At 42.6% G+C, this 14,393-nt stretch overlaps 1 protein-coding gene across 2 annotated transcripts in view; it reads left to right on the top strand.

Annotated features, from left to right (window-relative positions):
* The window catches only part of LOC141774541 (protein NLRC3-like), a 44,256-nt gene that overhangs the window by 18,423 nt on the left and 11,440 nt on the right, over positions 1–14,393 (top strand). Inside the window, exons 7-13 of one of the 2 annotated variants that reach the window (XM_074647290.1) lie at positions 444–522; positions 684–912; positions 1,068–2,865; positions 3,724–3,897; positions 4,304–4,477; positions 5,368–5,414; positions 5,553–7,480. In XM_074647290.1, the coding sequence (XP_074503391.1) occupies positions 444–522; positions 684–912; positions 1,068–2,865; positions 3,724–3,897; positions 4,304–4,477; positions 5,368–5,414; positions 5,553–6,091 (3,040 nt within the window). In that variant the 3' untranslated portion in view covers positions 6,092–7,480. Of the gene's footprint in view, positions 1–443; positions 523–683; positions 913–1,067; positions 2,866–3,723; positions 3,898–4,303; positions 4,478–5,367; positions 5,415–5,552; positions 9,480–9,730; positions 9,761–14,039; positions 14,154–14,393 lie in introns of those variants that run through there. The other variant, XM_074647289.1, reaches the window with a different exon arrangement.

The raw sequence follows: 14,393 nt of genomic DNA, 5'->3' as shown, positions 1-14,393 counted from the left end.
TGTTTTTATTAGACTCTCAGTTGTGAGATCTCCAGTTTTAAACCTTTTGAAACCTGACTCAGATAAAGTTGAAGATGAAGTTCCAACTAGGAGCTGCCCAGTTCAACCATTCTGACACTAAGCAGCTCCACTGGAGCAGCTGGAGGTTATGGTTGCCTTGCTCCAGGGCACTTCAGCAGTGTACATATGGAGGGGGTTGGTGAGAGCTGTTGGGACTAAACCAAACTGACTGGTGAAGAAAACACTGAGCTGAAAGCTCCTAACAGCTTCAGACTGAGCTGTTGATTCTCAGTGGGATCAGCAGGACTAGTAAACCTTTACCACTACAGGGAGTCATCTGATTCACTGTTCACATCCAAATATCACTTCATGGACCTTTACCTTGTGTTTGTCTCTGTGTAGACAGACATCATATGAGCTAATCCTTCATGATTCCTCCACAGAGTGGACCAGGAGAGCTCAGAGGCTCCCAGTGGTCAGTCTGCCCAGCAGCATCAAACAAACCTGGACTCCATATTTATGGTCTGTACATGTACAATAACTACTTTTACATCTATTCTGTTCACAATCATCTCCATGCTGCACCTTTTTAGACCAGTGGATTGTCAGTCTGTCCAACATGGATCTGATGTTTGGTTCCATGACTTTAGTCTGACTGTCATTCATATAATATTCTGTTCCAGCTGCTGGAAGAGAACATCGTCACTTTTGTGAAGAACGAGCTGAAGAAGATCCAGAAGGTTCTGAGTTCAGATTACCCAGAATGCTTAGAGAGTCAGAGGGAGGATGATGAGGTGTTGGACGGTGAGGATGAAGAGCAGAGGAGGAGCAGCAGAGAGGCTTTTCTGAAGATCACACTGCACTTCCTGAGGAGAATGAAGGAGGAGGAGCTGGCTGACTGTCTGCAGAGCAGTAAGAGGATTTCTCTAAAGATTTAACATGCTGGATAAATGGGACGTTTACTAATGTCTCAAGAGATGGACCGAAAATATATTCATATACTCATTCTTTGAGGAACTGAAATGCTCAAAAATGTTCCTATTGATCTTCTTTGTGTGTTCATTCAGGAAGTTATTCCGCAGTTTGTCAACGTGAACTCAAATCTAACCTGAAGAAGAAGTTCCAGTGTGTGTTTGAGGGGATCGCTAAAGCAGGAAACCCAACCCTTCTGAATAAGAGCTACACAGAGCTCTACATCACAGAGGGAGGGACTGCAGAGGTGAATGATGAACATGAGGTTATACAGATTGAAACAGCATCCAGGAAACCAGACAGACCAGAAACAACAATCAGACAAGAAGACATCTTTAAGGCCTCACTTGGAAGAGATAAACCAATCAGAACAGTGATGACAAAGGGAGTGGCTGGCATTGGGAAAACAGTCTTAACACAGAAGTTCACTCTGGATTGGGCAGAAGACAAAGCCAACCAGGACATAGAGTTCACATTTCCATTCACTTTCAGAGAGCTGAATGTGCTGAAAGAGAAAAAGTACAGCTTGGTGGAACTTGTTCATCACTTCTTTACTGAAACCAAAGACGCAGGAATCTGCAGGTTTGAAGAGTTCCAGGTTGTGTTCATCTTTGACGGTCTGGATGAGTGTCGACTTCCTCTGGACTTCAACAACAATGAGATCCTGACTGATGTTACAGAGTCCACCTCAGTGGATGTGCTGCTGACAAACCTCATCAGGGGGAACCTGCTTCCCTCTGCTCACCTCTGGATAACAACACGACCTGCAGCAGCCAATCAGATCCCTCCTGGGTGTATTGACATGGTGACAGAGGTCAGAGGGTTCACCGACCCACAGAAGGAGGAGTATTTCAGGAAGAGATCCAGAGATGAGGAGCAGGCCCGCACAATCATCTCCCACATCAAGACATCACGAAGCCTCCACATCATGTGCCACATCCCGGTCTTCTGTTGGATCACTGCTACAGTTCTGGAGGAGGTGTTGAAGACCAGAGAGGAAGGAGAGCTGCCCAAGACCCTGACTGAGATGTACATCCACTTCCTGGTGGTTCAGTCCAAAGTGAAGAACATCAAGTATGATGGAGGAGCTGAGACAGATCCACACTGGAGTCCAGAGAGCAGGAAGATGATTGAGTCTCTGGGAAAACTGGCTTTTGATCAACTGCAGAAAGGCAACCTGATCTTCTATGAATCCGACCTGACAGAGTGTGGCATCGATATCAGAGCAGCCTCAGTGTACTCAGGAGTGTTCACACAGATCTTTAAAGAGGAGAGAGGACTGTACCAGAACAAGGTGTTCTGCTTCATCCATCTGAGTGTTCAGGAGTTTCTGGCTGCTCTTCATGTCCATCTGACATTCATCAACTCTGGTGTCAATCTGATGGCAGAAGATCAATCGGCCTCCTGGTGGTCTGAAGTGTTCGGAGGCAAATCAACACATCTACACCAGAGTGCTGTGAACATGGCCTTACAGAGTCCAAATGGACACCTGGACTTGTTCCTCCGCTTCCTCCTGGGTCTTTCACTAGAGACCAATCAGACTCTCCTACGAGGCCTGCTGACACAAACAGGAAGTAGCTCACAGACCAATCAAGAAACAGTCCAGTACATCAAGAAGAAGATCGACGAGGATCTGTCTGCAGAGAAAAGCATCAATCTGTTCCACTGTCTGAATGAACTGAATGATCATTCTCTAGTGGAGAAGATCCAACAGTCCCTGAGTTCAGGAAGTCTCTCCACAGATAAACTGTCTCCTGCTCAGTGGTCAGCTCTGGTCTTCATCTTACTTTCATCAGAAAAAGATTTGGAAGTGTTTGACCTGAAGAAATACTCTGCTTCAGAGGAGGCTCTTCTAAGGCTGCTACCAGTGGTCAAAGCCTCCAACAAAGCTATGTAAGTACATCGATAGTTGGATTTTTTATATATATATATAAGCAATTTCACTCAAGAGGGAGTGCTGTTGTACTGAAAATCAGCACTTCGGCCCCGTACCAGCAACCAAATCACAGCCGTGCTGATATTCAGTACAACTCAACCTTGACATTGCTTTTATACAACAGTTCTACAAGCAGCATTTATAAGTTAACAGTAATAAGCAGCAACTGGACTGGGACTGGAATGTTGCCAAGCAACACACAAACATTTTTCTGCACACTAGCTAGTATTTAATTCCATGGGCGCCTATCTGGAGGCTCGTTGATGTAATAATTCAAACCTGTCCAAAACCCAAGGTAGCTGCTGATGCTGTAGAGCTCCACTTTAGTTGGATGGATCCATAAAACTGCTTCAAGACTGTATTTAGCTCAGTCATGTTAACGGACTGAATGTCAATGTTGCGGGTCAAAGCTCATGTTGTTTGAGCAACAGTGTTAGCTTCATGTTTGCTCTTCTCTAATTCAGAGGTTTGTACTGAAGTATCTAGACATCTTTCCTTCGTCCTCTTCTGACGACCATTCATAGTTTAACTTAAATATTATTTGTGGAAATATGTTCATCTTTGCTGTGCAAAGTTTGTTAAAATCTAAAGTAGATAACGACCCGTGGTGTAATTAACAGTTAATTGAACCCCTGTAGAATGGAGTGATACAATAGTTACAAGTCCCAGTGCTGTTGTATTCTATGTCATCACTCATTGATCGCCTCTTGTCCAATCAAATTAATTAGTCGGAACTTACTTTATAACATAAGATAAATAGTCAGCTATTTCTTCAACTTATTCCTATTTTTTTTTCTTCATTATTGTCTCTTCAGACTGAGTGGATGTAACCTCTCAGAGAGAAGCTGTGAAGCTCTGTCCTCAGTTCTCAGCTCCCAGTCGTCTAGTCTGAGAGAGCTGGACCTGAGTAACAACGACTTGCAGGACTCAGGAGTGAAGCTACTGTCTGCTGGACTTGAGAGTCCACACTGTACTCTGGAAATGCTCAGGTCAGGATTCATCAACCTGTTAAACTGATGGCCACTTAAATCCTGATTTACACTAGTGGATAAGCTCCTAACCTGCATAAGATTGTCTCTGCTTATAGGATTTCCAGCCAGTTGAGTTTATTTAGTTTCAATCTCTTAACATGAATATGTTTAATGTTTTTTAACATGTTGTTTTTTTCTCACGTTGTTGTTATAACTTGAAATATCAGAGAGGAATCAAGTTACCAGTAATGTTGTCAGATTGTTGATGGACATCAGTGGGTGTTTGGTTGTGACTAGAAATAGATCAGTAATAATGGTAATGTAACCCCACTATAGCCGACATTATCAAAGTTCTGCAGTAACTTTCCAGCCCTCACAATACCCTCAGATTATGTGACATGTGTGTTGTTTTGTGTGTTTGCAGTCTGTCAGGCTGTCTGATCACAGAGGAAGGGTGTGATTCTCTGGCCTCAGCTCTGAGTTCCAACCCCTCCCATCTGAGAGAGCTGGACCTGAGCTACAATCATCCAGGAGCCTTAGGATTGAAGCTGCTGTCTGGTGGATTGGAGGATCCACACTGGAGACTGGATACTCTCAGGTATGAAGAGGCCTGCTGCAGCCACAGATAATCAGTCTGATAGAAGAGGTACACTTTCTCTGTCACACTGTCAGTCTGGCTCATATGACCCTGACACGCCAAACTGACCTCAAACAACCAGAGCTGATAAACACTGACTCATCAAACTGTTTGTGTCCCACATCAGACCATCAATACAGGCAGATGTAGTCAGGGAACAGTAGCCAGGATGTGCAAAAACAGGGAGGAAAAGTGATGAGAGTGACTTGAGAGTTGTCTTGTTTTAACATTAGAAAACAGGATAGTGGTGTCTCCTTACATGTTGCTGGGTTACTACGTGCTCAGCCACACTCTATACTACCTGTTCAGGTACACTGTACGCCACGTGCTCAGGTACACTGTACACTACCTGCTGAGGTACAACGTACACTGTACACTACCTGGTCAGGTACAATGTTCACTACTACCTTCTGAGGTACACTGTACACTATTACCTGCTCAGGTACTCTGTTCAGTACCTGCTGAGCAGCAAACAGCAGACAGACCCAGTTAGAAACTAGCTGGTGAACATAGTGGAGCATTTAGCAGCTAAAGAGACAGATATTTCCCTGATGAGTTGGTGGAGACCAAATACGTCTGAAAGAGAAAGGATATTGGACTCTGGTTGATGTCAATATAATACTGATAATAATATATCATGAATAAGTGAACATAATGAGCTGTAGTCATCGGCCAATCAGAAGAAGCTCCACTGAACGAAAAGAATAGCAGCTGATTAATAATAAGTGCTCCATGTGAACATGTGAGTCCATTTGTGTAGAATAACAAAGCTGTGTGTATGAGAGCGATGTAATGTCCATGTTTCCATGCTGAAAGAGGAAGTGCTGCTCTGACCCCCCTCCTCCTTTCAGGTTGGAGCCTGCTGGAGTCCGATGGTTGACACCAGGTCTGAGGAAGTGTAAGTGTGTTTGAATTTGATTCATGAAACATTCAACCATCTTCAAACTGTGACATCACTCATTCAGATCTCTTATGTCATCATCAGAGATGATAGATTAATAACTGCAGCTGTATTGTGTCTTGTTCTCTCCATCAGATTCCTGTGAACTCACACTCGACACAAACACAGTAAACAGAAAGATCAAACTGTCTGACAACAATAGGAAGATGACACGTGTGAAGGAGGTTCAGTCATATCCTGATCATCCAGACAGATTTGACAACTGGTCTCAGCTGCTGTGTAGAAATGGTCTGACTGGTCGCTGTTACTGGGAGGTTGAGTGGACAGGAGAAGTTTATATATCAGTGAGTTACAGAGGAATCAGGAGGGGAGACAGCAAAGACTGTGTGTTTGGAAGGAATAATCAGTCCTGGTGTCTGAGCTGCTGTGACGGCCGTTGTTACTCTGTCTGGCACAATAAGACAGTAACATCCATCACCTCCTCCTCCTCCTCCTCTGGTAGAGTAGCAGTGTATGTGGACTGCCCTGCTGGCACTCTGTCGTTCTACAGAGTCTCCTCTGACACACTGATCCACCTCCACACCTTCAACACCACATTCACTGAACCTCTTTATCCTGGGTTTGGGTTCTGGTTCTGGCCATCTGGTTCCTCAGTGTCTCTGTGTTATCTGTAGGAGGGAGAGTCTCCTCCTGTTAGAGAAACTCTCTCACTGCTGACCAGATAGTTCATTCTGTACAGGATCACACGCAGCTGATGTTAGTTAGTACCAACCTGATGTGTTTACTCTAACAGAGGAGGAAGAGGAGGCTGAAGGGATGCAAGTATGAGGGTAATGTGCAGCCTGTAGACGTAGAGATGGAAAAATTATGAAAGAGGGCTACCTGTCATAGGAATGTCGGTATGATCTGATTTTGTCCTGAGGGTGGTGCTAGAGGAAAGAACATAGACTCATTAACATCCTGGAGATGCATCAGTGAGTAAACCAGGGCCGGCCCTAGAGTTGCCACTTCACATGGCACTGAACCAACTTGTGTATTGTAAATACTAATTCAAGCACACATAATGTACAAATAAGCATGTAGATCTATTAGCAGCAACACTATCTTTAAATAAACTACAGTAGTATGAATGGTCTTCCTTTGCTTGATCTAAGTTTGATGCATATTTTAGTGTTATGTTCTCATTGGAAAGAGGCAGGGCTTCATGTGTAAGATGTCCGAATATGGAAACAATATGACACAACCAAAAAGATATGATGCACAAGGCAACCATATGGTGAATAACTTGCATTTATTCCAAATAACTAATAATATTGTGCAAAGTCTGTGCTTTTACTAAAAACCCAGCATCTCCTGATAAATTGAAGCACCTCTAAATCTATTATTAAATTTACCAGCAGCATCAGGCCCTTTCAGACTGGCTCCCCCAGAATTCCTTTTATACATTTTCAAATATGAAATATTATTGATACTATGGCTTGCCTGAATACTTGACTTGTTATTTTTTACGACGAGATGTGCATCAATATTGCCCTGTATGAAGTATGCAGTATCAAGCTTGTATCCGCATTTCATTCTTTCTGTCACTACCCAAAACTCATGACCATAGTTGAGGATTGGAACTTAGATGAACTGGTAAATCAAGAGCTTTGCCTTCTGGCTCAGCTCCTTCTTCACCACATTGGTCCGGTACAATGCTTGCATAACTGTTGACACTGCACCCAACCGCCTGCTCAACTCCTGCTCCGTTTTACCCTCACTCATAAACAAGACCCCAAGATACTTGGACTATCTCACTTGGGGCAATGACTCACTCCCAATCCAGAGGGCGCAAGTCCAGCATTTTCCAGCAGAGAACTTGGAGGTACTGACTCTCATCCCGACCGGTTCACACTCAGCTGCAAACCGCCCCAGTGTGTGCTGAAGGTCATGGTCGGATGGAGCCAAAAGAACCACATCATCTGCAAAGAGCACAGAGGCAATTCTGAGGTCCCCAAACGGGACACTCTCCTCCACCCGGCTGCACCTTGAGATCCTGTCAATGAAAATCACAAACAGGATCGGAGACACCACCACCGGCCTGCCATTCCACAGACACTGTCCCTGACCTCCATGTGACACTGAAGTGGCGTGTCAGCCAAGACAACCCAACAATGTCCAGAGCCTTTAGCATCTCAGGGCAAATCTCATCCACCCCTGGCACTTTGACAGCTTTTTGACTACCTCAGCGACCTCTGCCAGGGATATGGATAAGTTTTCCACCCCGAGTCTTCAAACTCTGCCTCCTCCAGGTCAGGTTCAGGAGTTCCTCAAAGCACTCTTTCCACCACTCGAAAATATCCCACTCATCCCCTGCTGAACAAAGCTTGAGTCAAGACCTGCTTTCCCTTTCTGAGTCGTCTAATGGTATCCCCAGAACTTCTTTGAGGTCAACCAAAAGTCCTTCTCCATAGTCTCCTCAAATTCCTCTCACACCTGGGTTCTTACTTTGGTGACTGCCGCAGCTGCAGCCCCTCTGACCAACCGGTACCTGTCTGCTGTTTCCAGAGACCACCGGGCCAACCAAGCCCGAAAGGCCTCCTTCCTAAGCATGTCGGCCTCCATAGATTGCCGCCACGACAGGCACTGATGACCTTTCGACCACAACTCCTAGCAGCCACTTCCATAATGGAGAAAAGGCGAGTTGATACCGCTCCACCTTCCGCACCATCTCTGATTTCCTTCCCCGCCAGAGAGGTGACGTTCCACGTCCCTAGAGCCAGTCTGCGATGCCAGGGGTCAGCACACCTAGGTCCCCGCCTTTGCTTACCGCCTGACTCACATTGCAACTGACCCAAATGCCTATCTCTGAGAGTGGTGGGCCCACAGGGAGGCACACTGTGCACATTGGGCCTGGCCACCACACGCTCGCGGACAAGCTCTGCTCCCAGGTCTGCTCCCAGGTCTGGCTCCAGAAGGAGGCCCTGGTTTCCCTTTTCAAGGCGAGATGCAAAAATTATTTTCTGGCTGATTCATATAGGGTCTGTGAATCACTCTAGGTTTGGCCCCTCCCCTGGGACCACTTTGCCTTGGGAGACCCTACCAGGAGCTGTTGTCCCCAACAACACAGCTCCCAGGGTCACACAAACCCCTCCACCACGTTAAGGTGGTGATTCATTGGAGGGGACAGATGAATCATGTCAAAGCAAAAATGTAAAAATTGATCACAACACTGTATAAAATTAAGGATTTGTTAAATAAAGCTTCATTATTCATGTTGTATTGTTCACTTTTACTTCCATACATCACTGACTGTGTGGTAGTTTGAGGAAACTCACAGAAACAAATCAGATTTTTATATTTCAAAAGAGAGACATAAGAAGTTTGAATCAAACTACTGATCAAGAACCAACTCAGCTGTTTATTAGATGAAAGGCTGTAAAATTCAGAGAGTTGGTGGATTTTCAAACAGCACAGATCAGGTATAAAATGAGAAACTAATGACGTCCTGAAAGAGTCCAAATGATTTGAGAGGAATCTGCAGCTTAAATCACTTGTGTTAAAGAGGTGAACTTGAGGAGCAGCTGTAGTGAGGAAATCAATCATAAAGAATCATTTAATGAACAAATGTAAAAGTGGTGTTAATATAGTAGAGATGGTGTCACATTAGTCCGACGTCAAACAGCTAAAAGACTGAATCTGCAGCTTTTCACTCTGTACTATATAAATAAATAAAACTCATGTTCCAACCCCATGAACCAATTCTACTCCTCTCTCTTTCTACTCTACTCTAAATTTAACACAATCTTCATGAATAAAATCTCTTCTGTTCACATTGAAGCTGCTGTGGGTTAAACTTTAACATGAATCATATAAAGTCATATAAACATGCAGCAGCTGATCTTTGAACGGAGTGCTGCAGGTTCAGACTGGTTCATTAAAGTGTTTGAGTGTGACAGCAGCCTGAGGACACAGAGGACCGATGAAGAAGCAGAGGAATAGAACAGAAAACTCTTCTTCTACATAGATCTGGTCCAGACAGCAGAGAGCTGCAGAGAGTTGAAGTTCATGAGAAGAAACTGAGTAAGTGGAACTTTGATTCATTCCAGTCTCTGATGTTTTATGAAAAACAAGCTGTTCTCTGTTGGTTCATGTGTTGACCTCCTGTCTTTGATAATGACTCCACAGCACAAAGTTAATCTGACAACAAATACTTGAAACTACAGCTCGCTGTCTTTAAAGTCTACATGTAGAAACAGATTTGATTTCCTGATGAGACACAAATCAAATGAGACTGAAGACTAATGATGAACCCGTCTGTCTGTCTTCATCAGGTGGCTGCAGGTTATCACCAACATGAAAAGGTATCACACTCAACAGTTCGCATTATATTTGATACTGTTTTACCCTTCAACATATTCATTCTTATTAACTTGCTGTTTACTGTTTATCTGCTCGGTTACATGAACATTGACTCATAATAAACCTATAAATCTATAAAACAGATAAAGTCGTTAGATTGAATGCTGATACTGGATTTCAGTTTGGACTTTGCCACTTCAAATATTTAATGAAGGCTCATAATTCATGTTTATTGAGGCCTCACATTTCTACTTGTTAATTAATAACTTCATAAACTCAATGACAATGTTTTATTATGATGATTCTTTAAAGTAAGAACCCATATATGCAGAGAGGTCTAGGGACTAGCTACAGAGATCCATGTCTGGTTAGAGAGGTCCAGGGATTAGTTGCAGAGATTTGGGGACTAGTTGCAGAGGTCTACAGACTAGCTGCAGGGATCTGTAGACTAGTTACAGAGGTCTAGGGACTAGTTGCACCAGTCTAGGGGCTTTTTGCGGAGATCTGTTTCTCTGCTCTATCACTTGAACATTGACTCATAATAAACCTATAAATATATAAAACAGATAAAGTTGTTAGATTAAATTCTGATACTGGACTTCAGTTATTTTATGAAGGCTCATATTTCATGTTTATTGAGGCCTCTGTCGGTCAAAGTGCTCTCATAGATCAACTGATTATTTCTACTCTGTTAATTATTACTTGATAAACTCAATGACAAATTATTATTATGATGAAATAACTAATCTATGAAGTAAAACCCCATGTAGGCCTAGTTATTTTTGATGTAGCTGTGTTGATGGATTTTTATGTTCTCTGCAGTCAGAGACAAAATGTTAGTTATGCTGTCTGAAGCAGCAGACTATTCATATGTTGCAGAAATTGTTCATACAAATGCTGTTCGGAGCCCTTTAGACAAACTCTGAGATGGATCACAGGTCTAACACTTTGACATATGTCATGCTGTATCCATGACGATTGAAGTCCTCATGTTAACCCTCTGGTCCCAGCAGTGTCCCAGTCTTAACCTGATAACAGTGAGCATTTAAACACATCACAGTGTGACTGAAGTCTGTGAAGGGCTCAGTGTGCAGGTCCAGAGGCTGGAGGTTTGTGTTTCAACAGCAGCTACTGAGCTCCCCCTGGTGGTCAGTGAGGTTTACAGCTGGTCTCAGAGTTCCTGTCAGTCCACTATGATCCTGTGAGATGGAGCACAGTTCATGTCCAGCTGTGACGGTTTCTTTATAAGGCAGACAGAGTGAGGAAAGAGCAGAAATCATTCAAGAGTTGCTTTTGTTCGAACATTTTATTTTTATGTTTTATTATTATTATTATTATTTTTTTCTAGAAAAAAAACCATTTCTAAACTGCTTTCAGTCCCACAGTTGTAACTCTTCAAACACATATAATACCTTAAAATGTAGCCTCAATCCTTGTCTATCTAAAAAATTTAAACATCTAACAAACAGGAGTTACAGCTCTTAAGATCTAAACTTTAATTGATAGGAAGACCACTGTTAAGCTCTCATTCACTGCCATATAAACTGTAGGCTGACTCCTTCCTCACCTTCCTCCTTTAGAAACTTACAATATCTTCCTTAATTTTAACTCTGTGTAAACATAATATACAGTATATCATCACGCTCAGCGTCTCTTGCTGTAAGTAATATTGTAGAAATCTTGGAGCTAAAAGTTAGTAAATAGTTTCTGTCATTTTTCAAGCAAACGTGTGTGTTATTATTGCTTGTATTAGATTAATAATCAATTATTAATTTCTCGTAAAAGTTGAAGGAGACTGATGGCACTCAGCTTCAGCTATTATACACCATGAGTTTTGAATCAGAATTCAACCTTATATTAAAATTAAATTATTAAAGTTTCAAGAATTAAGGAATAACTTCATTAATATTTCCATGTTTCAATATGCTTTATCTTTCGTCATCATGCTACACATGCCAAACATTCATTAATTCCATCTCTTCCAATGTAATGAGTTGCTCTCTCTCCAGTTTGCTTTTTCTCTATGTTGCATCATTATAAATTGAATATCTTTGGGTTTTGAACTGTTTGAAGATGCCATCTAGAACACATATTTATTTATTTTACAATTCATCAACATTAATCTAATCATTTGTTGCAGCCTAAAGACATGCATTTCGGTGTCAGGCATTAGCGGTGTCAGTGTGTACCTTGTTGAGTAAACGTCATAAGTTCACATTTTAGCTGTGCAAGTGTGTCCTTACACATAATTACAGCTTCTTTAGCCATAATCTTCAGATTCCCAGCACTCACACACATTTTCTTCAGGAAATGTATTTGTTGTAAAACTTTGTTGTTGATTATTTTCTTGTTGATAGCTGCTCGTTTCTCCAGCAGCTACTGAGGCTGAAGACTAAAAACTAAATTTCTCTCTTCCTCTTTGTGTGCTAGGATCCATCGGAGACCAGACTCTCCTGTATCTGGATTTGAATCTGAATCTGAACCTGAACCAGAAACCAGGTGTGTGTCCCCTGAGACTGACCAGTCACATGAACATGGCATCTGGGGACTAGCTAGAGAGGTCTACGATTGAACGATTGAAGTCCTCATGTTAACTCTCTGGTCCCAGCATTGTAGCTCCCCCTGGTGGTCAGTAAGGTTTACAGCTGGTCCAGAGCATCACAGTCCAACACAGTAGAGCAGAGGAAGACAGGAAGAGCAGGAAGCAGAAGAGTGTGATCTCTGTGTTGCTGGTAGTTTTATAGGTCTCTGTTCAGGGTCCGGTGCCACTGGTGTGTCCAGCTGACCTCTCCCATCCCATCATTTTCAAAATGAATGCTAAGTCACGTAATTAATTCTCCCATATCTGACAGCTGGGCTGTATTAACAGCATAACTGTACCAAACACCTATAGGATATAAACCACTGAATAAAACCTGATCAATTGAATTCAAATGAATTAACCAATTACACAACATGGATCATTTTATTTATTTATTTATTTTGTACATTAAACTGTAAATTGGCATTAATCTAATCGTTTGTTGCAGCCTAAAGACATGCATCTCTGTGTCAAGCATTTTAGCTGTGCAAGAAAATGTTTTGTGACTTACTATTAATAATATATACAAATTAATAATCACAGTTTATTTTACCATAATCTTCAGATTTGCAGCACTCACACACATTTTCTTCAGGAAATGTATTTCTCGTAAAACTTTGTTGTTGATCATTTTCATGTTGATAGCTACTAGTTTCTCCAGCAGCTACTGAGGCTGAAGACTAAAAACTAAATTTCTCTCTTCCTCTCTGTGTGCTAGGATCCGTCGGAGACCAGACTCTCCTGAACCTGAACCTGAACCTGAACCTGAACCTGAACCTGAACCTGAACCTGAACCTGAACCTGAACCTGAACCTGAACCTGAACCTGAACCTGAACCTGAACCTGAACCCAGCTGTGTGTCCCCTGAGACTGACCAGTCACATGAACATGGCATCGATTTTAAAGGACAAAAAATCTCTGCTGCAAAGTAAGTAGAAATTAAATGTAAAATAAAGTGGTTGGTTACCTGATATGTAACCAAACTACTATCATGACAGTAGGTTATGAGTTTAGGCAATCAATGAGTGACAGAGTACATTACAGTCCACAGTGACTTACAACAAATTCGATCAAACTGAACAAGACCATCAGGTGGATGTCATGAACAAATGAAAGTGCATCCCTCTCAAATAAACAACTGAAAGTGTGTTAGAGAACTGCGGTGCAAGGGATGAAGGGTTTTATTTTTTAAAGAAATAAGATGTGTGTACTTACTAGTCAGGTGCATGAAGGTGTAGTGTGAATGATGGTTTTCAGATTGTGTTGGAAGATGTTCAGTGACTCTGCTGTTCTGACTTTAGTAGGGAGTTCATTCCACCACTGTGGGACCAGAACAGAAAAGAGTCTTGACCGAGATGAGAGACCACAGGGTCCGCTGAGTGACAGGGTGGCCAAACGTCCAGAGGTAGAGGAGGAGTAAAGGGTTTGACCATGGTTTGTAAGTAAGAAGGACTAGTTCCCTTCACTTCCCCGTAAACCAGCACCAGAGTCTTGAGCTGGATGTGAGCTGAGGCTGGGAGTCAGTTTAGCGAACGGAGAAGAGAAGTAGTGTGGGAACATTACCTATTGAATAAACATTATAACGAGACGTGTTTCAAAGATAAGCTTTAATGGCAATAAAATAACTTCTACTGTCCAATAACCTGTGAAAACAGAAATAGATAGCTTTTATCTTCAGCAAATTTCAGTGTTTCTATCAGTCTACAGCAGCAGAGAGAAAAGTCCCCTGTACCCAGCTGTCTGTCCATGAAGAGTGATCGGTCTATGGGTCGTCTGGAGGATTTCAAAGATGGACGCCCTTCTTCTGACCCAGGGTAAGTACTTTAAACTGTTGATTGAAACAGATGGGCGACCTGTCATGATCCTCAGTCATGATACAGAATCTCGGGACTAGCTCCAAAGGTCTGAGACTAGGTGCCGAGGCTTGGGGACTAGCTGAAGTGGCCTGAGGAGTAGCTGCAGAGGTCCTGGGAGAAGCTCCAGAGTTTTGGGGACTACCCTTGGAGGTATGGGGAGTAGATTCAGATGCAGAGGTCTGGGGACTAGCTGCAGGG

Source organism: Sebastes fasciatus, chromosome 9 (assembly GCF_043250625.1).
Source record: "Sebastes fasciatus isolate fSebFas1 chromosome 9, fSebFas1.pri, whole genome shotgun sequence".
In the NCBI taxonomy this organism is placed as follows: domain Eukaryota; kingdom Metazoa; phylum Chordata; class Actinopteri; order Perciformes; family Sebastidae; genus Sebastes; species Sebastes fasciatus.
The sequence above is the reverse complement of the archived record's forward strand: the minus strand, read 5'-3'. Positions and strand labels throughout refer to the sequence as shown.